The sequence below is a fragment of the Quercus suber genome, unplaced genomic scaffold (assembly GCF_002906115.3).
Source record: "Quercus suber isolate HL8 unplaced genomic scaffold, Cork oak 2.0 scaffold_60, whole genome shotgun sequence".
Taxonomy (NCBI): Eukaryota; Viridiplantae; Streptophyta; class Magnoliopsida; order Fagales; family Fagaceae; genus Quercus; species Quercus suber.
The window spans coordinates 1-23581 of NW_027069525.1; the positions used below are offsets into that span (position 1 = coordinate 1).

Below are 23581 nucleotides of genomic sequence, written 5' to 3' on the forward strand. Positions count from 1 at the left end.
AAAAAAAAAAAAAAAAGTCTTTTTCTATGCAATATGCATGCCTGTAGTGATGTTTGATTATTTTCTCTGGAAATGCATCATATGTATGGCTATCATGTCCATGACATTCACTGATTACTTATATTCTTTTTTCCCCTTTTTGTAGTGATGGTGAAACTTTTATCTCTGCGGATGATCTGCGAATAAATCTTTGGAACTTAGAAATTAGCAGCCAAAGTTTCAATATTGTTGACGTCAAGCCTGCAAACATGGAGGATCTTACTGGTAGAACCCATGGCATTCTGAGTGGCAAATTAAATGATTTGACGGATCTTTTTATCATTCTTAGTTTAAAGGATTTGGATGTGTTACTTATTAAAAAAGAAAAAAGAAAAAAAAAAGGATTTGGATGTGCTAAAAGAAAACTCTATTCGAATAGATAAAGCATCATTCTTTCTGGTGTTTCTGTTTTTCTTAGTTATACTTTCTAATTCTCTCCCCTTTGCTGGGGTGAATGGATGAGAAGACATTTTATCTGTTTCTCATTGAGTTTTGTTGATTATTGAAATGTTTTATTTATGTACACAACTCAATTTCATACATAATTTAAAATGCTAATGTGATCAAAGAATTTCGGCATTCTCATTGCTCGAATTTACTTGTGCAGAGGTGATAACATCAGCGGAGTTTCATCCTACTCACTGTAATACGTTAGCATACAGTAGCTCAAGGGGCTCAATCCGTCTCATTGATATGCGGCAGTCAGCGTTATGTGATACTCATAGCAAATTGTAAGCTGTCTATCAGTCTTTTGTCTTGTCTACTTACTTTCCTCATCTTTTATTTGCATCTTGGTGTGTAAGCAGTGTTTACTTGTCAAAAGAAAAGGAAGTGTGAGAATATTTTTGGATACATTCACTTTTTGACTTGTAGGTTTTTATAATGCTTTTCACTGGTACAGGTTTGAGGAACCAGAAGTGCCTGGTACAAGGTCTTTTTTCACTGAGATAATTGCCTCAATTTCAGATATTAAGTTTGCTAAAGATGGAAGACATATACTTAGTCGTGACTACATGACCCTTAAGGTTCATATTTCTATTTTTTAAGTTCCTATTTCTGTGAATCACAAATGCATTATATCTAGAACTGAACTTCTTAGTGCTGGATGGTTTTTTTATGCTATCTGGTATGTGTAGAAGAAGTTAATAGCTTTGTGTTAGCTGTATTTCATCTTTCATTTAAGCAATAGTGCCTTGGTCTTATTTTGAATAAGAGTACTTTTCTGCCGTTTTATTAAAAAAAAAAAGATTAGTTTAAAAACTAATTATTCTGATTAAGATTGCTACAGAGGTATTGTAATCCTTTGATCTAGCGAATGAGCTTTGGCTCAAATGACACATCCTCTTCCCACAAGAATGGTTAGAGGTTGAGGTTGTAGGGTCAAAACCCATGGGCTGTGCATGTTAACTTACCAAATAAAAAAGAAAATTTGTAATCCCTTGATCTGCATCAAGTTTGATATTTAATAGAATTTGAATGGAGAAGATATGCTAATCCATTTTTGATCTCCAACTTTCTCCTCATTTAGTTTTGTTTTCTTGGTTGTCAGCTGTGGGACATAAATATGGATCGTGGCCCAGTTGCAACTTTTCAGGTTCATGAATATTTAAGACCTAAGGTGACGCATTCCTTCAGAAAGCCTTTATTAGTTCTTTATGATATAGAATGGAGCTGATGCATTTATCATATACAATGCAATTTATTTTAGTTCTTTACCTTGGTCAGCTGTGTGATTTATATGAAAATGATTCTATCTTCGACAAATTTGAGTGCTGTCTAAGTGGAGATGGACATCGCGTGGCAACAGGTTCCTACAGGTCTGCTTTAACCATATTGCATGAATTTTTTTATTATCATTAGTAAAAGTGTAAAACACCTAAGCATGATACCTGCAACTTGATGTCTGATGCAATATTTTTTCCTGCACGATCCTCTTTTACCACCGTAAGTTAAATCATGATATGTGCACCACAATGTTTGATGCAATATTTGTCTGTGATTCCAGCAATCTGTTCCGTGTGTTTGGTTGTTCTGAAGGCAGCACAGAAGCAACAACATTGGAAGCCAGCAAAAACCCTATGAGGTATTTTCTGAAAATGTACATCATATTAATATAGGTGTATGACAATGATAATAGCTGCATCAGCTCTTGAACTTGTTTGACTAGTCTTCTATCTAATTGAATAGCATTATTTAATTGCCCGAAAAAACTCTCCTTCAATCTTTTGTCTTTATATAATATGATTTTATTTATTTCATGCACTTCCAGGAGACAAGTCCAAACACCAACAAGGCCTTCAAAATCTCTAAGCACTCTTCCTCGTGTGCTCAGACGAGGTATGTCTTTGTTAACCTTCTGATAAATTACCAGTTGTCCCAAAAGGTTAAGCTATTAGTAAATAGTTAATTTAATCATTTAACCATTATTCTAACTCTCTCCCTCACGTGTGAGCCACTGAGCAGCCTGAGCCTAGACTCCCTTAATAAGTGGGGCCCAACAAGTGAGAATTTCTACTTTTGAATGGGTGGTAGATTGGAGATAGGGTTGAACTCAGAACTGTATACTTTGATACCATGATGAATTATAAGTTGCCCCAAAAGCTTAAGCTTAATAATTAAACCGTTATTCTGACACATTTAACTTGAATATGCTTTAGTCTAAAGTCTCCAAAACTTAAATATGCGTGTTGCTGATAATTTTATCCCCTTGGCTGTAAAACTCAATTACTTTGACTTGTACATAATGAATTTGTTAAGCTAGTGTGATCAGTGTATTTTTCCACCTAAATTTCCCTAGTTGACTTAATTATATTGAAGTACAATTTCACATGATGGTGAGTCACTGTTCAGTTGATATACAATTTGTATGAGGTATGTAGTTCATTTTGTAGACCAATACAAACCCTGGGAAAGTAATCTTTTGATTCTGTCCCAAACTTTTCTTGTAGTGTTTGTTTATAATTGTGTTATAAAGTTTGACTTGTGTCTCTGCGCATCTTTTTTCCATTTCAACTGTAACAGGAGCTGATACATCTGGAGTTGATGCCAATGGAAATGCTTTTGATTTCACCACAAAGTTGCTACATCTAGCATGGCATCCAACCGAGAACTCAATTGCCTGTGCTGCTTCAAATAGCCTTTACATGTATTATGCGTAAAGAGGGTCCTGGAAGACTTTTTTGCCAGACAAAGCTCCTCTGGTTGATTTGGCAAACACTGCTTTGCCTTCCTCCCCTATCACTGATTTTGAAGCTGCACCATTTTTTCAGAATATCTGACACTTAAAAAAACTCTTGCCTTTCTCCCAACCTCAGGATTCCAGACTGCAATTTGGAAAATTTTACCCAACTATCTTTTGCTCCAGGCTGGCTAGGCATTGCTAGTTGTGCTGTTTCTTAATAGGTTGAAGAAAATGTGACATTTGCTTCACTGCAACTGAAAGGATGCTAATGGTGCTGATAAGTTTCAAACCAATGGGGGTCTCAACATGAAGCTGGGGGAAAGGAACTATTATGGTGCTTCAATTCTCATCGATGCATTGGGGCTTCAACCTTGTATTATTTGATCTTAAAATTATAGGATTGTGAAATATTGTCATGTTTATTGCTGTCTCACATTCTAACCATTCTTTCTTCTCCTTGGGATTTTGCTAATTTGTTGTGATCCATGTAATCGTATATCTGGCTTTGGGGGTAGAACACCTCATGCTAGCCACTCTTTTCTTCTTCAACTCAAATATGTTTTTCAATAGGTCTCTACTTTTCTGAGGTTGGGTGCTTTGGTGAAGGCTACTTACCCTATTCATAAATTCAAAAATATAATATGTTGGTCTAGTGTACTTTGTTAAATCAAATGTTACACACGTTATTAGTAAGTTCTTTGATAATGGTTGAAAGTCCCTCTCAAATGTTTAATTTTTCTCACCATATTTCGTCTGAACTTTTGGCCTTTGGATCTCTAATAAGTGTTTTTAAAACCTGTTTTGGCTCCTTTTACAAAGGCCGCTAAAAACCTCTATTTATCAATGTGGTCTTTGGCATACATAGTTTAGGGATTCCCTGCAGTTATTTTCCAGTTATATTTCCCAAAATAATCCACGCGAAAGTGATTCCACTATCCTCCATCCATAAGTCGATTCGTTTAAATGCTTCCCGAAATACAGGTAACTTAGATATTACAAAGACATCGATGATAACGGAGTTTGGAGAAGACTAGACTAGCGGTAGCCGTGACTCAGTTTCACTATCATACGCAATAAGTGATTGGCGTGAGAACAAGTGGCGGGTGAAGAAACCAACTGTAAAAGCGGGCATGCAGAGCAACGTAAGACACATGCTATGTTAGTTTTGCCTCATTAGTCATAACATTAAAGTTTGCTTTAAGTCGATGAGTACTCCCTGTCTGAGTCTGATTTTGACCCACTGCAGAAACGGATTTAGGTTGGCTTCTTCTGTTTCTTGTTTTCCGAGAATCCTTCGGTCCATTTTTTGGCAAGGACTTCCATTTGGGCAAAGATTTGCTGCAAATCTTAGTTTGCAGTAACTAACTCCTTTATCAAGATTGAAAACTTTTTTATCAATATTGAATATTTCACCAAATGACTACTTGACACGTGTGCATTTTGTGTAACTTAGTTTGCAACAAATTCTTACTTTTCTATTTTTTTCCCTTCAAGTGTTATATCTACTAAAATTAATCGTTAACATAAATATTGTCTTATTTAGATTAAAAAAGCTTAGTGTTATTTGTAGTATTTTATAATAAAATGAACAGTTAAAACGAAAATAAAATTTCCTTAAAATTCCTTTTTATTAATCTCAAATGTTTTTTTTACTAGAAAAATTATTAAAATTATCGTTTTGTTTCCTTATTATCTATCGAAATCATCGATTTTAAGAATAAGAAATATGCTAATTAGCAAAAAAGAATAAGAAATATGCTATCTTACTATTTGATTGCGTGTACTGCAATCTGTCAATTAAAAAATATACCATTTGATTGACGTCAACCACCTCTTTTGTTTTTTCTTTTTCTCACTTTTCTATTAATTAATTATTTAAAATGAAAATGCACAAAAGATTTTATTCGTGCAGTTATGAGTGTATGGGCCCTAAAAATAACATGCATGTATAAATAACGAACATTTTTAATTCACAACTTTTTTAGCAATATTTCTCATTTATCTATACTACTATTTAAGGAGTTTTCTTTATTTGAAATCCTCATTTATTTTTTTGTTCAAAAATGTCCCTACACTCTTATATTTAAGTAGAGATAAATCTAAGGACAATCTGGTAAAAATACAACTCTAATTTACACTAAAACATTGCCTAAAAAATAGGATCACTTTTCTGTTGATTTTCAAATTTTTTATCCACTTATAAATTAGATTCTTAAAATAAAATTTATATATAAAAAATAAAAACTCAGGTATATATATTAATCTTATGACCATATGAGTGAGGCTGCTACTATGAGAGTAGGAGCGTACGAGGGGTTCATCATTGACACTTCAATTATAATGTATTAATCCCAATATACCACCATAATACTTATGAAAAATTTGGTATCTTACTTGATAAATGATAAAATATAAACAATATCACGTTTTGCTTTAAAAAAAGAGAAATAATATGTTTACAACATTTTAAATTAAGTAAATTCTCGTTAAAAATAAGTTGGTCCAAACTTCAAACTAAAAACTAGAAAGTAGATAGTCCCAACCCAATTCGTTTATTTTTTTTGGTTAAACTCACATGCCACAAGTAAGGTAGTTACTTGCACGGAGCGAGTTATAAGGAGAAACACACACATAAACAACTGTCTGATGTGGGATCGTATAGAGGCAATTCCCTAGCAAAAGTAGTAAATATTTTTTCGTTAAACTCATACGTTACAAGCAATGCAGTTACTTGCGCATAGCGAATTATAAGGAGAAACACATACACACAACTGCCCGATGTGGGATCCTATAGAGGCAACCCCAAAACAGAAGCAGTAAATATTTTTTTTTGTTAAATTCACACGCCACAAGCAAGACAGTTACTTTAACGGAGCGGGTTATAAGGTGATACACACACAACACCCAATTCGTTTATTAAACCGAACTGTACAAAACCAAACCGTAGGAAATCTACTTCCCATATATTTTCTCTTCTGTTGGGTTTCTTTCTTTCCTGACTTCCTTCCCCCAATCTAGAGAGTAGAGAGTTCCACCGAAATAACCGCACACTCACCTCCACCGGAGCCACTGTCAAAACATTTCAACTTTCAACTCTCTTTCTTTTCTTTTTCTCTAGTCATGGCTCTAGTAACCCGAACTCCCCACCGCCTCTCAAGCTCAATAATCCCAGCACTCTCACAGCGCCTCCTCTCTACCACCACCGCACCCGCCGGCGTTTCCGCCACTACTCCGGCCCCCTATGCCCGGGGCCCACCGCCCGCGGGCCTCTCGAAGGCGGCGGAGTTCGTGATCTCGAAAGTCGACGACCTCATGAACTGGGCCCGGACTGGGTCCATCTGGCCCATGACTTTCGGACTTGCTTGCTGCGCCGTCGAAATGATGCACACCGGTGCTGCTCGCTACGATCTGGACCGTTTCGGTATCATCTTCCGGCCCAGCCCACGCCAGTCCGATTGCATGATCGTCGCTGGCACTCTCACCAACAAGATGGCCCCTGCTCTCCGCAAGTATATATTTCTTCTTTCAGATTTCATTTTCATTTATTTTTGGTTGCTTATGGTTTTTGTGATTGTTGTTGTTGTTTTTTTTGGGGTGGGGGGTGGGGTTAGTTTACTGTTTGGTTGCAGAGAAAATAAGATGTGTGATGTGTTGGATCTCATGTGATTTACTTTCCTTTTTAGTTACTTTCTTTTAGGTTATTGTGGTTTTTTTTTTTGGATAATTCAATGGTTACAATAGTTGAGCTACGAAGCTCTTGGCTAGTTGTCTGGGATTTGACTTGGATTGCTTGTGTTAATTTCTTGAGTAATTGTTAACGGTGGATTTTTGCCTACGCACACTTCATTTGGGAGTCGTATCAGTGTCATGTTATAAATTTTTAACAAATTTCTCGTGTTGTACCCGTATTCATGCTTCCTAGGTTTTCGCTAACTTGGCGGGTTGGTCGGTCGAATTTTGTTATGGAGTTTGATGTGTGGAAGACATAGTGATTAGTATGGTGGCTGCTTGTGTTAATCTTTTTTTTTCCCCCTCAAATGGGATGGATAGGGTGTGCTACAACATGGTTGTGAGAGATTGTGATGGTAGAATAATTGAATTAAGGTCAGTATACTTCCTTCTGCTATAGGAATGGGTGAAGGATAAAGTTGTAGATCATAAAACTAATGCAATGAGTGTAACTTAGGGCAAATAGAAGGGATTGATAATCCGTTGGTGCGTGATCCTTATTGGTCAAACATAGATATTAGTATGAATATTACATAGGATGACATTAATGGAGTTTCGACGCTGAGGATAGTGATGGTAATAAGTTATATTTGGCAAACAGTTTAGAAGGTCTGAGAGCTGTATGTTCTCAAAGAGTGTGTTTGGTAGGGTAGAAAAGAAAGATGAGAGAAAATGATGGATAGAAAATGGAAGATGGATTAACATATTTTATTTGGTAGAGTAGAAAAGTGGAAGGAAAGAAAAAAGGAGAGATGATTCTTATGGGAGAAGGGTGAGGTTGTGGGTTCAAAACTCACATAATGTGTGCAACTTTCCAATTAAGGGGGGGAAAGATGGATAATCCATGCGTACTTGATTCTCAATAGTCAAACATAAATATTAGTATGATGTGCAATGTAGGTTGATGTTAATGGGGCTTACATGTAAAGGATTGTAACAGTAATGAGTTGTATTTGGCAAATGGTTTAGAAGATTAGAAAACTGTATGTTCTCTAAAGAGTGTGTTTGGGGGTGTGGAAAAGTGAAAGGAGAGGAAATGGTGGTGAGAAAATGGAAGATGGATTGATGTTCTTTCTATGGAGAAAAAAAAAAGGAGAGATGATTATTTTATATCCAAGCCAACCATTTTTAATTTTTCCAAAATGGGAGGAAACATGAGAGAAAATGTCTTGAATAGGTTATTGACAATATTATCCCTCTAGTTTATTGAAAACAATTTTATACGTTGGATATAAAATAAATATAATACAAGACGCTTTGTTTTCTCTCTACTTTCTACGCCTCTTACCAAATAGTTACAATAGAAAATATTAGTCCCTTCTTTACTTCTATTTTTTCCTATCCTCCTTACATTTCCCAACCAAACAAAAGCATAAATGGTATAAGTACTGTGGTCTATGGAATGAGCTTCATAATATGGTCATGGGTTATAGTTTGTCTAAAATACAGCTAGAGATTAAAGTACTGCTAGGGATTAAGTCTTTTTTCTTGCACACTCTCTTTGAATGGAGTGTGGTCTTTTCTCATTTTTCTAGTTCGTCTTTTTCTTTTTTTCTTGACCGTTGTACTTTGGTCTCTTGATTTGTGCCCCCATAGTACATCCCCAATGTACTTGGCTTGGCACTTTTTCTATTATTAATAATATCCTTACGTTACTTATCAAAAAAAAAAAGTTTGTCTAAAATACTATTTTGGGGTCCCTACATTTTTGTAGTAGTCAATTTGGTCTCTACCATTAACCCTCTAATGGGAAACACCTCCGTGTCAAATGGCAACGTGATACGCTTGAAGTTGACATGGATAATAAAATAAAATAAAATTATTTGACATTTTAAAATGCCACCTCAGCGAAAAAAGAAAAAAGAAAAAAGAAAAAAGAGAAAAGAGAACAAGTCAGCATTTACAAATATTCTTTTTTTTTTCTTTAACCAAAATTTTCATTTTTCTTCTTATCTTTCCTGGACTTTACTCAGAACCAAACATATATAAATGGACTCATTCCCTTTTTTTTTCCTCTTCTGATGATGTCTTCTTCGTCCTTATCCTAATCCACCACCACTATGTACAGCACCTTCGCCACCTGTCCCATAATTCTGTTCAATGCTTTCTCCACGAACTTTATTTTTCTCTATCTATACATGCATTGAAAAATCACACAAAAAATCAAACACAAATTAAGGAATTAAAAAAAAAAAAAAAAAACTGTTTGGTTATGGTATTGGAAATTATAAGTGCTAAGGCACTTTTTAAACATGAATCCGTAGAACAATTTTTTTTTTTTTGATAAGTAAGAATAGAATATTATTAATAAAAGAAAAGCAAGAGAAACACAAAGAGTTCACGGTAGTGAACAAAGGAAAAAAAAGAAACAACAAGACAAAAAAAACAGCCCCTAATCTATTCTAATAGAGGAAATAAAATCCGTAAGGGTAGAACAATCTGAGAAACCCCAACATCGAGACCAATCAAAGAGGGTCCTTTGGCACAACTTAATAACTGAACCACAGTTTTCTCCTCATCCTCAAAAGCCCGCCGATTCCGCTCAGACCAAATAGTCCACATTAAACAGCCTGGGACCAAATCCCAGATATCAGAACTATGCTTCCCAAGCCAATGAAACCAACAGAATAATAAGTCCTCAACTGAACCTGGCATGACCCAATCGATCCCAAACAACTGAAGCATATGCATCCACAAAGAATGAGCTATCAGACAAAAAAGTAACAGGTGATCCACAGATTCCGCATTACAACAGCACAAATAACAACGATTCACCAAAGGACGACCACGAAGCTAAAAAAAAAAAAAAAGTCTTTTTCTATGCAATATGCATGCCTGTAGTGATGTTTGATTATTTTCTCTGGAAATGCATCATATGTATGGCTATCATGTCCATGACATTCACTGATTACTTATATTCTTTTTTCCCCTTTTTGTAGTGATGGTGAAACTTTTATCTCTGCGGATGATCTGCGAATAAATCTTTGGAACTTAGAAATTAGCAGCCAAAGTTTCAATATTGTTGACGTCAAGCCTGCAAACATGGAGGATCTTACTGGTAGAACCCATGGCATTCTGAGTGGCAAATTAAATGATTTGACGGATCTTTTTATCATTCTTAGTTTAAAGGATTTGGATGTGTTACTTATTAAAAAAGAAAAAAGAAAAAAAAAAGGATTTGGATGTGCTAAAAGAAAACTCTATTCGAATAGATAAAGCATCATTCTTTCTGGTGTTTCTGTTTTTCTTAGTTATACTTTCTAATTCTCTCCCCTTTGCTGGGGTGAATGGATGAGAAGACATTTTATCTGTTTCTCATTGAGTTTTGTTGATTATTGAAATGTTTTATTTATGTACACAACTCAATTTCATACATAATTTAAAATGCTAATGTGATCAAAGAATTTCGGCATTCTCATTGCTCGAATTTACTTGTGCAGAGGTGATAACATCAGCGGAGTTTCATCCTACTCACTGTAATACGTTAGCATACAGTAGCTCAAGGGGCTCAATCCGTCTCATTGATATGCGGCAGTCAGCGTTATGTGATACTCATAGCAAATTGTAAGCTGTCTATCAGTCTTTTGTCTTGTCTACTTACTTTCCTCATCTTTTATTTGCATCTTGGTGTGTAAGCAGTGTTTACTTGTCAAAAGAAAAGGAAGTGTGAGAATATTTTTGGATACATTCACTTTTTGACTTGTAGGTTTTTATAATGCTTTTCACTGGTACAGGTTTGAGGAACCAGAAGTGCCTGGTACAAGGTCTTTTTTCACTGAGATAATTGCCTCAATTTCAGATATTAAGTTTGCTAAAGATGGAAGACATATACTTAGTCGTGACTACATGACCCTTAAGGTTCATATTTCTATTTTTTAAGTTCCTATTTCTGTGAATCACAAATGCATTATATCTAGAACTGAACTTCTTAGTGCTGGATGGTTTTTTTATGCTATCTGGTATGTGTAGAAGAAGTTAATAGCTTTGTGTTAGCTGTATTTCATCTTTCATTTAAGCAATAGTGCCTTGGTCTTATTTTGAATAAGAGTACTTTTCTGCCGTTTTATTAAAAAAAAAAAGATTAGTTTAAAAACTAATTATTCTGATTAAGATTGCTACAGAGGTATTGTAATCCTTTGATCTAGCGAATGAGCTTTGGCTCAAATGACACATCCTCTTCCCACAAGAATGGTTAGAGGTTGAGGTTGTAGGGTCAAAACCCATGGGCTGTGCATGTTAACTTACCAAATAAAAAAGAAAATTTGTAATCCCTTGATCTGCATCAAGTTTGATATTTAATAGAATTTGAATGGAGAAGATATGCTAATCCATTTTTGATCTCCAACTTTCTCCTCATTTAGTTTTGTTTTCTTGGTTGTCAGCTGTGGGACATAAATATGGATCGTGGCCCAGTTGCAACTTTTCAGGTTCATGAATATTTAAGACCTAAGGTGACGCATTCCTTCAGAAAGCCTTTATTAGTTCTTTATGATATAGAATGGAGCTGATGCATTTATCATATACAATGCAATTTATTTTAGTTCTTTACCTTGGTCAGCTGTGTGATTTATATGAAAATGATTCTATCTTCGACAAATTTGAGTGCTGTCTAAGTGGAGATGGACATCGCGTGGCAACAGGTTCCTACAGGTCTGCTTTAACCATATTGCATGAATTTTTTTATTATCATTAGTAAAAGTGTAAAACACCTAAGCATGATACCTGCAACTTGATGTCTGATGCAATATTTTTTCCTGCACGATCCTCTTTTACCACCGTAAGTTAAATCATGATATGTGCACCACAATGTTTGATGCAATATTTGTCTGTGATTCCAGCAATCTGTTCCGTGTGTTTGGTTGTTCTGAAGGCAGCACAGAAGCAACAACATTGGAAGCCAGCAAAAACCCTATGAGGTATTTTCTGAAAATGTACATCATATTAATATAGGTGTATGACAATGATAATAGCTGCATCAGCTCTTGAACTTGTTTGACTAGTCTTCTATCTAATTGAATAGCATTATTTAATTGCCCGAAAAAACTCTCCTTCAATCTTTTGTCTTTATATAATATGATTTTATTTATTTCATGCACTTCCAGGAGACAAGTCCAAACACCAACAAGGCCTTCAAAATCTCTAAGCACTCTTCCTCGTGTGCTCAGACGAGGTATGTCTTTGTTAACCTTCTGATAAATTACCAGTTGTCCCAAAAGGTTAAGCTATTAGTAAATAGTTAATTTAATCATTTAACCATTATTCTAACTCTCTCCCTCACGTGTGAGCCACTGAGCAGCCTGAGCCTAGACTCCCTTAATAAGTGGGGCCCAACAAGTGAGAATTTCTACTTTTGAATGGGTGGTAGATTGGAGATAGGGTTGAACTCAGAACTGTATACTTTGATACCATGATGAATTATAAGTTGCCCCAAAAGCTTAAGCTTAATAATTAAACCGTTATTCTGACACATTTAACTTGAATATGCTTTAGTCTAAAGTCTCCAAAACTTAAATATGCGTGTTGCTGATAATTTTATCCCCTTGGCTGTAAAACTCAATTACTTTGACTTGTACATAATGAATTTGTTAAGCTAGTGTGATCAGTGTATTTTTCCACCTAAATTTCCCTAGTTGACTTAATTATATTGAAGTACAATTTCACATGATGGTGAGTCACTGTTCAGTTGATATACAATTTGTATGAGGTATGTAGTTCATTTTGTAGACCAATACAAACCCTGGGAAAGTAATCTTTTGATTCTGTCCCAAACTTTTCTTGTAGTGTTTGTTTATAATTGTGTTATAAAGTTTGACTTGTGTCTCTGCGCATCTTTTTTCCATTTCAACTGTAACAGGAGCTGATACATCTGGAGTTGATGCCAATGGAAATGCTTTTGATTTCACCACAAAGTTGCTACATCTAGCATGGCATCCAACCGAGAACTCAATTGCCTGTGCTGCTTCAAATAGCCTTTACATGTATTATGCGTAAAGAGGGTCCTGGAAGACTTTTTTGCCAGACAAAGCTCCTCTGGTTGATTTGGCAAACACTGCTTTGCCTTCCTCCCCTATCACTGATTTTGAAGCTGCACCATTTTTTCAGAATATCTGACACTTAAAAAAACTCTTGCCTTTCTCCCAACCTCAGGATTCCAGACTGCAATTTGGAAAATTTTACCCAACTATCTTTTGCTCCAGGCTGGCTAGGCATTGCTAGTTGTGCTGTTTCTTAATAGGTTGAAGAAAATGTGACATTTGCTTCACTGCAACTGAAAGGATGCTAATGGTGCTGATAAGTTTCAAACCAATGGGGGTCTCAACATGAAGCTGGGGGAAAGGAACTATTATGGTGCTTCAATTCTCATCGATGCATTGGGGCTTCAACCTTGTATTATTTGATCTTAAAATTATAGGATTGTGAAATATTGTCATGTTTATTGCTGTCTCACATTCTAACCATTCTTTCTTCTCCTTGGGATTTTGCTAATTTGTTGTGATCCATGTAATCGTATATCTGGCTTTGGGGGTAGAACACCTCATGCTAGCCACTCTTTTCTTCTTCAACTCAAATATGTTTTTCAATAGGTCTCTACTTTTCTGAGGTTGGGTGCTTTGGTGAAGGCTACTTACCCTATTCATAAATTCAAAAATATAATATGTTGGTCTAGTGTACTTTGTTAAATCAAATGTTACACACGTTATTAGTAAGTTCTTTGATAATGGTTGAAAGTCCCTCTCAAATGTTTAATTTTTCTCACCATATTTCGTCTGAACTTTTGGCCTTTGGATCTCTAATAAGTGTTTTTAAAACCTGTTTTGGCTCCTTTTACAAAGGCCGCTAAAAACCTCTATTTATCAATGTGGTCTTTGGCATACATAGTTTAGGGATTCCCTGCAGTTATTTTCCAGTTATATTTCCCAAAATAATCCACGCGAAAGTGATTCCACTATCCTCCATCCATAAGTCGATTCGTTTAAATGCTTCCCGAAATACAGGTAACTTAGATATTACAAAGACATCGATGATAACGGAGTTTGGAGAAGACTAGACTAGCGGTAGCCGTGACTCAGTTTCACTATCATACGCAATAAGTGATTGGCGTGAGAACAAGTGGCGGGTGAAGAAACCAACTGTAAAAGCGGGCATGCAGAGCAACGTAAGACACATGCTATGTTAGTTTTGCCTCATTAGTCATAACATTAAAGTTTGCTTTAAGTCGATGAGTACTCCCTGTCTGAGTCTGATTTTGACCCACTGCAGAAACGGATTTAGGTTGGCTTCTTCTGTTTCTTGTTTTCCGAGAATCCTTCGGTCCATTTTTTGGCAAGGACTTCCATTTGGGCAAAGATTTGCTGCAAATCTTAGTTTGCAGTAACTAACTCCTTTATCAAGATTGAAAACTTTTTTATCAATATTGAATATTTCACCAAATGACTACTTGACACGTGTGCATTTTGTGTAACTTAGTTTGCAACAAATTCTTACTTTTCTATTTTTTTCCCTTCAAGTGTTATATCTACTAAAATTAATCGTTAACATAAATATTGTCTTATTTAGATTAAAAAAGCTTAGTGTTATTTGTAGTATTTTATAATAAAATGAACAGTTAAAACGAAAATAAAATTTCCTTAAAATTCCTTTTTATTAATCTCAAATGTTTTTTTTACTAGAAAAATTATTAAAATTATCGTTTTGTTTCCTTATTATCTATCGAAATCATCGATTTTAAGAATAAGAAATATGCTAATTAGCAAAAAAGAATAAGAAATATGCTATCTTACTATTTGATTGCGTGTACTGCAATCTGTCAATTAAAAAATATACCATTTGATTGACGTCAACCACCTCTTTTGTTTTTTCTTTTTCTCACTTTTCTATTAATTAATTATTTAAAATGAAAATGCACAAAAGATTTTATTCGTGCAGTTATGAGTGTATGGGCCCTAAAAATAACATGCATGTATAAATAACGAACATTTTTAATTCACAACTTTTTTAGCAATATTTCTCATTTATCTATACTACTATTTAAGGAGTTTTCTTTATTTGAAATCCTCATTTATTTTTTTGTTCAAAAATGTCCCTACACTCTTATATTTAAGTAGAGATAAATCTAAGGACAATCTGGTAAAAATACAACTCTAATTTACACTAAAACATTGCCTAAAAAATAGGATCACTTTTCTGTTGATTTTCAAATTTTTTATCCACTTATAAATTAGATTCTTAAAATAAAATTTATATATAAAAAATAAAAACTCAGGTATATATATTAATCTTATGACCATATGAGTGAGGCTGCTACTATGAGAGTAGGAGCGTACGAGGGGTTCATCATTGACACTTCAATTATAATGTATTAATCCCAATATACCACCATAATACTTATGAAAAATTTGGTATCTTACTTGATAAATGATAAAATATAAACAATATCACGTTTTGCTTTAAAAAAAGAGAAATAATATGTTTACAACATTTTAAATTAAGTAAATTCTCGTTAAAAATAAGTTGGTCCAAACTTCAAACTAAAAACTAGAAAGTAGATAGTCCCAACCCAATTCGTTTATTTTTTTTGGTTAAACTCACATGCCACAAGTAAGGTAGTTACTTGCACGGAGCGAGTTATAAGGAGAAACACACACATAAACAACTGTCTGATGTGGGATCGTATAGAGGCAATTCCCTAGCAAAAGTAGTAAATATTTTTTCGTTAAACTCATACGTTACAAGCAATGCAGTTACTTGCGCATAGCGAATTATAAGGAGAAACACATACACACAACTGCCCGATGTGGGATCCTATAGAGGCAACCCCAAAACAGAAGCAGTAAATATTTTTTTTTGTTAAATTCACACGCCACAAGCAAGACAGTTACTTTAACGGAGCGGGTTATAAGGTGATACACACACAACACCCAATTCGTTTATTAAACCGAACTGTACAAAACCAAACCGTAGGAAATCTACTTCCCATATATTTTCTCTTCTGTTGGGTTTCTTTCTTTCCTGACTTCCTTCCCCCAATCTAGAGAGTAGAGAGTTCCACCGAAATAACCGCACACTCACCTCCACCGGAGCCACTGTCAAAACATTTCAACTTTCAACTCTCTTTCTTTTCTTTTTCTCTAGTCATGGCTCTAGTAACCCGAACTCCCCACCGCCTCTCAAGCTCAATAATCCCAGCACTCTCACAGCGCCTCCTCTCTACCACCACCGCACCCGCCGGCGTTTCCGCCACTACTCCGGCCCCCTATGCCCGGGGCCCACCGCCCGCGGGCCTCTCGAAGGCGGCGGAGTTCGTGATCTCGAAAGTCGACGACCTCATGAACTGGGCCCGGACTGGGTCCATCTGGCCCATGACTTTCGGACTTGCTTGCTGCGCCGTCGAAATGATGCACACCGGTGCTGCTCGCTACGATCTGGACCGTTTCGGTATCATCTTCCGGCCCAGCCCACGCCAGTCCGATTGCATGATCGTCGCTGGCACTCTCACCAACAAGATGGCCCCTGCTCTCCGCAAGTATATATTTCTTCTTTCAGATTTCATTTTCATTTATTTTTGGTTGCTTATGGTTTTTGTGATTGTTGTTGTTGTTTTTTTTGGGGTGGGGGGTGGGGTTAGTTTACTGTTTGGTTGCAGAGAAAATAAGATGTGTGATGTGTTGGATCTCATGTGATTTACTTTCCTTTTTAGTTACTTTCTTTTAGGTTATTGTGGTTTTTTTTTTTGGATAATTCAATGGTTACAATAGTTGAGCTACGAAGCTCTTGGCTAGTTGTCTGGGATTTGACTTGGATTGCTTGTGTTAATTTCTTGAGTAATTGTTAACGGTGGATTTTTGCCTACGCACACTTCATTTGGGAGTCGTATCAGTGTCATGTTATAAATTTTTAACAAATTTCTCGTGTTGTACCCGTATTCATGCTTCCTAGGTTTTCGCTAACTTGGCGGGTTGGTCGGTCGAATTTTGTTATGGAGTTTGATGTGTGGAAGACATAGTGATTAGTATGGTGGCTGCTTGTGTTAATCTTTTTTTTTCCCCCTCAAATGGGATGGATAGGGTGTGCTACAACATGGTTGTGAGAGATTGTGATGGTAGAATAATTGAATTAAGGTCAGTATACTTCCTTCTGCTATAGGAATGGGTGAAGGGTGAAGTTGTAGATCATAAAACTAATGCAATGAGTGTAACTTAGGGCAAATAGAAGGGATTGATAATCCGTTGGTGCGTGATCCTTATTGGTCAAACATAGATATTAGTATGAATATTACATAGGATGACATTAATGGAGTTTCGACGCTGAGGATAGTGATGGTAATAAGTTATATTTGGCAAACAGTTTAGAAGGTCTGAGAGCTGTATGTTCTCAAAGAGTGTGTTTGGTAGGGTAGAAAAGAAAGATGAGAGAAAATGATGGATAGAAAATGGAAGATGGATTAACATATTTTATTTGGTAGAGTAGAAAAGTGGAAGGAAAGAAAAAAGGAGAGATGATTCTTATGGGAGAAGGGTGAGGTTGTGGGTTCAAAACTCACATAATGTGTGCAACTTTCCAATTAAGGGGGGGAAAGATGGATAATCCATGCGTACTTGATTCTCAATAGTCAAACATAAATATTAGTATGATGTGCAATATAGGTTGATGTTAATGGGGCTTACATGTAAAGGATTGTAACGGTAATGATTTGTATTTGGCAAATGGTTTAGAAGATTAGAAAACTGTATGTTCTCTAAAGAGTGTGTTTGGGGGTGTGGAAAAGTGAAAGGAGAGGAAATGGTGGTGAGAAAATGGAAGATGGATTGATGTTCTTTCTATGGTGAAAAAAAAAAGGAGAGATGATTATTTTATATCCAAGCTAACCATTTTTAATTTTTCCAAAATGGGAGGAAACATGAGAGAAAATGTCTTGAATAGGTTATTGACAATATTATCCCTTTAGTTTATTGAAAACAATTTTATACGTTGGATATAAAATAAATATAATACAAGACGCTTTGTTTTCTCTCTACTTTCTACGCCTCTTACCAAATAGTTACAATAGAAAATATTAGTCCCTTCTTTACTTCTATTTTTTCCTATCCTCCTTACATTTCGCAACCAAACAAAAGCATAAATGGTATAAGTACTGTGGTCTATGGAATGAGCTTCATAATATGGTCATGGGTTATAGTTTGTCTAAAATACTGCTAGAGATTAAAGTACTGCTAGGGATTAAGTCTTTTTTCTTGCACACTCTCTTTGAATGGAGTGTGGTCTTTTCTCATTTTTCTAGTTTGTCTTTTTCTTTTTTTCTTGACTGTTGTACTTTGGTCTCTTGATTTGTGCCCCCATAGTACATCCCCAATGTACTTGGCTTGGCACTTTTTCTATTATTAATAATATCCTTACGCTACTTATCAAAAAAAAAAAAGTTTGTCTAAAATACTATTTTGGGGTCCCTACATTTTTGTAGTAGTCAATTTGGTCTCTACCATTAACTCTCTAATGGGAAACACCTCTGTGTCAAATGGCATCGTGATACGCTTGAAGTTGACATGGATAATAAAATAAAATAAAATTATTTGACATTTTAAAATGCCACCTCAGCGAAAAAAGAAAAAAGAAAAAAGAAAAAAGAAAAAAGAGAACAAGTCAGCATTTAAAAATATTATTTTTTTTTTTCTTTAACCAAAATTTTCATTTTTCTTCTTATCTTTCCTGGACTTTACCCAGAACCAAACATATCTAAATGGACTCATTCCCTTTTTTTTTCCTCTTCTGATGATGTCTTCTTCGTCCTTATCCTAATCCACCACCACTATGTACAGCACCTTCGCCACCTGTCCCATAATTCTGTTCAATGCTTTCTCCATGAACTTTATTTTTCTCTATCTATACATGCATTGAAAAATCACACAAAAAATCAAACACAAATTAAGGAATTAAAAAAGGAAAAATACTGTTTGGTTATGGTATTGGAAATTATAAGTGCTAAGGCACTTTTTAAACATGAATCCGTAGAACAATGCCAGGAGAAGATCAAACCTCAGGAAATTAAAGGAATCGAAGAAATTTTTTAGAGTATGAAAAAGGAAAGACAGAAAGAAAGGAAAGGAAAGTGATGGGTTAGAATTCAAAGGGGGCCAAAAAATACTCTTTCCTGCATTTTCATTTGTTTTTCAGGATTTCTCAGCCACCAAATGAAGAAGAAAGTTCGTCAAATACAAATACAAGCCTAACAACCCAGATTTAGAGATTCTCCTAATCTCCTGATTCTCCTTCAAGCTTAGATCCAGAATTTCCTTTGTTTTCTAGCAATTTTTTCAGCCACCAAACAAAGAATAAAGTTCATCACATACAAACATAGAGGTAAACAAGTTCAATATGTATTAAAAAATTTGATTCGTACAAGCTTGACAACTCAGATTTATAGATTCTCCTTCAAGTTTAGATCCAGATTTAGAGAGTGGGTTTAGATCCAGATTTCCTTTGTTTTCTAGCAATTTTCTTAGCCACCAAACAAAGAACAAAGTTCATCACATACAAACATAGAGATAAACAACTTCGATCCGTACAAGCCTGATGACCCAAATTTAGAAATGTTTGGTTATGGGGAGAGTGCAGGAAGGATAAAAAGAAAATTTTGGTTAATGAAAAAAAAGAACATTTTTTAAATGCTGACCTTTTTTTTTTTTTTTTTGGCTGAGTGGCATTTTTAAATGTTAAATTAAATATATTATTATTATTTTATTAGCCACGTTAGCTTCAATTTGTTTTGGTGTTATATTTAAAACTGTTTTGATAACAGATTTCAAGAAAGCTTCAGCAGAAGAAAAGTTAAGTTTGTTTAACTCTTTACTTAAGGGATACCAAGAAGAAGTTAACAATCTCACCATGAGGGCAAAGTTTGGAGAAAATGCTTTTCTTGAAATTTATCAAAAACTTTATGAGGCTCCAGATCCTTATCCAGCTCTTGCTTCAATTGCTGTAAGTACCAGTGTGTTTCATTATTGTGTTGCATTAGAGCAAGTTTCAATGAGAGATTGCTTCTAAATTGTATATTAGTAAACATCTTTAATACTATTGTCTTTAAAGTAGTAAGTAATGAGGGTAAAGCTATCACCAAGAAGAAGATAAGAAGAACAGAAAAGAAAAGAGTATGAGGCTAGAGCTACCTAAGGTTTCTCTATGATTGGATGGTGGCTAATAGTTTACACTCTTCCCCAAATTTGTTGGATTTTTTTGATCTTTTGAATTTTAGATGATAGTTTCCTTTTAGTTTGTTTCTCTTGTATTTACTTATTTATTAGTAAAGTTAAGGAGTCTTGAACCCTTGTTTCTCTTGTATACATCTGTGCTTGTATACATCTGTGTACTTATGCATCTTGCTGACAAATTGGCAAGAGTGAAACAATAGGATATTTTATTCTGTAGAGTATCCAATTAATGTTATCAAGCAGTCATTGCTAAGCAGTGTATTTAAGTGGATGGTGATTTTAGGCAACACTCCTTTCTTTTTTTGGATAGCTTGCGTTTTATTGTGATTTTTCTTTTTAGGACAGTGTTTTATTTTGTATTCGCTTTGAATGATATATATTTTTAATTATATAAAAAAGGTACTAGGGTTGTGCTGCTTATTTCTCTTGAATGAATTTTATTAGTTATCAAAAAACTAAAAGAGGAGAGCCCTGAAGTACACTGAGTATGTACAGAAGTTCTCTTAAAAGATTCAAGCAAAGCACAACTGCTCAACAAAATCTAGAAAAGAAGCATGGATTACACATTCACTCACACAATGATCTAAGGAACAAAAATCTTAGATCAACTATAGAGAAAACAACATCATTCAAAGTGTGGTTATCCCCAGCCTTATTGATGTAATCGCCGCAAACATCAAACAACCTTTGCTACCTATGCAACTTCTGTTGCATCTACCATTAAAACTTATATCTATACTACTATTTAAGAGGCTGCACTTGTTTGGACCGGATTTTTTTTGTTCTAAAATACCCCTACATCCCTATATTTAAGTAGAGACAAAACTAAAGGACAATCAAGTAAAAATACAACCCTAACTTCCACTAAAACAATGCCTAAAAATTAGGGTCACTTTTCTGTTGATTTTCAAATTAATTTATTCACTTATAAATTAGATTCTCAAAATAAAAATTATATATATAACTTCCACTAAAACAATGCCTAAAAATTAGGGTCACTCTCTTATTGATTTTCAAATTGATTTATCCACTAATAAATTAAATTCTCAAAATAAAAATTATTATATAAAATAAAAAAACAAAGTTTTTTTAATGCAACTACCACTAAAAAGGAAGAAAGCCTCATTACACGCGCGAAGCGCGTGTGATGAGGCTAGTAGTAGATAAAGTGGGATATAAATGATTGAAACAGCAACTTCTCTACTCTTTGAACCATCAAGGACTAATAGGTAAGTGACTTACAGATATCTATTGCATAAATGGTTTAGTAACACCACCCTTTCCGTAGAGAAGAGACTAATAATTAAGCAATCCAGTTGGAATGCATGTGGCTGGAGTGTTACTCTAAGAGATATGACTTCATTATTGTCACATCTTACCCTAGGTTGCATATGACAGTTTCTTTAACCAAACAAGACGTATAAGGTTGGTTGATTTTGGCTTTGCCACGTTCAGGGTTGTTCTGAAGCATATCTTAGCTTGCTTGTTTGTGTTATAAGACTTCTATTACTGCCTAATAGAGCATTTTATCGTGCCTCATTGGGTTTTATGCTTTTATAGAATCAGGCTTGGAACTTAATGTTCAACTTGGCTTTCAGGTTGGTAAAGAAGTTAGTTAAACAACATGCTTATGTTGTTCATGAATGAATTCATAGCATTTTGATACACAAGTATGCGCCAAATATAATCCAAAAAGCCTTACTCAAAACTTGGTTTGTGGAGAAAATAAGTGAAGACTTGACCAAACTTGCCGATAAGTTGTAACTCAATTGGCACCTCCTCCCCCTTATAAGTGCTTGGTGGAGGGTGAGGTCTGTCGTAGGGTTCAAGACCCATCAATAATAATAAAAAAGGACCTGGACCAAACTTGAGTCATTTGTGGTGTATGAGCATAAGAAGGATTTGGTAAAGGAGCTTAAATCAAAGTTGCAAGCTTTTATGAATGTAAGAAATGGTTACAGGGGCTATGGAGGTGGTGTATTCATAGTGTTTCATGGTTAAAACCTGCTCACTGTTTAAGCTTTCTACCAATTGACATGATTGCATTACTTTGAATTGCATAAAAATGCATGTTTCTTGTGATGCTGGTAGTCCACTCTGTGTCAAATATGTTGCAACTTATATGCAGGGAGAGGTAAGGTTTTTTGACCTTGCACTGAATATTGCTTGCAGGGTTTATGACCAAATGCCTGATCCTCGGTGGGTTATCTCTATGGGAAGCTGTGCAAATGGTGGTGGATACTACCACTATTCATACGCTGTTGTTAGAGGTTGTGATAGGATTGTCCCCGTTGACATCTATGTTCCGGGTTGCCCTCCCACTGCTGAGGCCTTACTCTATGGAATTCTGCAGCTGCAGAAGAAGATTAACAGGCGCAAGGATTTCCTCCATTGGTGGAACAAGTGAGAGAGCATTCATATATCTGGGCAGCTTTGGCTGCATCCTCATGACAATATAATAAGTCAATATGTGGTTATGCTTGCCTTGGTTAAGCGCCATGTAAAGGGAGAACTAGTGTGTTACATGTTATGAACTGTTTCCTGTTGTTTACGGAAGCTGTTAGGGTGGCTCCATATTGTGTAAACCTATTTTCTGTCTTAAACTTGGAGCTGCATGAATTTTCCTTCATTGTCATGTCTACTCGTTGAAGTGTTAAATTTACTGCTTATAGTTCTTAAAATGGGATTAAATAAAATGCTCATGTTTGTGCAATAGGGAGTTCCTGGTTGTGGAGCTATTTACTTTTAAGCATTCGCTGATTTTGATTTCCAAATTCCTTATTTGATGGACGACTTATGATATTGCATTGGTAGATTTCGAATTACATAAATTAACTGTCTGCCTCCTATTTAAACTTGAAAGTCAAGGCTTGCTTTTTGGGCACTAAACATGGAACAGACAACCTCTTTGAACTTTTTCTTGTTCTTGAAAAAGATGTGGCTTCCCCAAATTCCTTTTATCTTCTCAACTTTCATGGAATTTGTAAAGTGGGAATTGGTGAAAGAGCAGCTAAACGTGCAACTTTGCCTTTACAAATTACACCTGCAGGATGCACCTTAAAGACCAATGCTTCTCCTATGAGCAGATTTATTTTTTGGCCCACTGATGAGTTTGGCTTGTGTTGCGAAATCAAATCCATTGGATGTGATATGGACACTTAACAGTTGTCTAAAAATGGTCATGTGTCCCTCTAAAGGTTTGCTGTCTACTAATAATATTAAAAAGAAAAAGAGAAAAAAGAAGAAGGCAGTAACCTTTGGCAAAAAAATTTAATTAGAATTATCGGTATAAGGGGTTGAGAGTGACTCGAGTTAACTTCAGTAGTAGACTAGTAGATAAGCTGATCCATACGAAGTGCATTAAAGAAAGTGCGGAATTTTTCTCCATTGGGACCAAGGACCGATGTAATAAAATGAAAAAGGTTATTCG

The 23581-nt window shown here is 35.3% G+C and overlaps 4 protein-coding genes across 4 annotated transcripts; all 4 read left to right on the forward strand.

The window, feature by feature from the left end:
* The first annotated feature begins 125 nt into the window (after positions 1 to 125).
* On the forward strand, positions 126 to 3789 carry LOC136067145 (serine/threonine protein phosphatase 2A 55 kDa regulatory subunit B beta isoform-like). The gene is made up of 8 exons (XM_065772505.1): positions 126 to 264; positions 647 to 770; positions 941 to 1064; positions 1589 to 1657; positions 1765 to 1856; positions 2045 to 2122; positions 2309 to 2376; positions 3061 to 3789. Exons 1-8 carry the CDS (start codon positions 249 to 251, stop codon positions 3195 to 3197), a joined length of 708 nt encoding a protein of 235 aa, XP_065628577.1. The 5' UTR covers positions 126 to 248; the 3' UTR covers positions 3198 to 3789.
* A 2551-nt stretch (positions 3790 to 6340) lies between these two features.
* Positions 6341 to 6886, forward strand: LOC136067155 (NADH dehydrogenase [ubiquinone] iron-sulfur protein 7, mitochondrial-like). Its single transcript, XM_065772588.1, has one exon. It carries the CDS (start codon positions 6341 to 6343, stop codon positions 6884 to 6886), a length of 546 nt encoding a protein of 181 aa, XP_065628660.1.
* A 2982-nt stretch (positions 6887 to 9868) lies between these two features.
* On the forward strand, positions 9869 to 13532 carry LOC112001483 (serine/threonine protein phosphatase 2A 55 kDa regulatory subunit B beta isoform). Its single transcript, XM_065772506.1, has 8 exons — positions 9869 to 10007; positions 10390 to 10513; positions 10684 to 10807; positions 11332 to 11400; positions 11508 to 11599; positions 11788 to 11865; positions 12052 to 12119; positions 12804 to 13532. The coding sequence occupies exons 1-8, from the start codon at positions 9992 to 9994 to the stop codon at positions 12938 to 12940; spliced, it is 708 nt and encodes a 235-aa protein (XP_065628578.1). The 5' UTR covers positions 9869 to 9991; the 3' UTR covers positions 12941 to 13532.
* A 2329-nt stretch (positions 13533 to 15861) lies between these two features.
* On the forward strand, positions 15862 to 22864 carry LOC112001535 (uncharacterized). Its single transcript, XM_024033719.2, has 2 exons — positions 15862 to 16472; positions 22324 to 22864. The coding sequence occupies exons 1-2, from the start codon at positions 16084 to 16086 to the stop codon at positions 22556 to 22558; spliced, it is 624 nt and encodes a 207-aa protein (XP_023889487.1). The 5' UTR covers positions 15862 to 16083; the 3' UTR covers positions 22559 to 22864.
* The last annotated feature ends 717 nt before the right edge of the window (positions 22865 to 23581 follow it).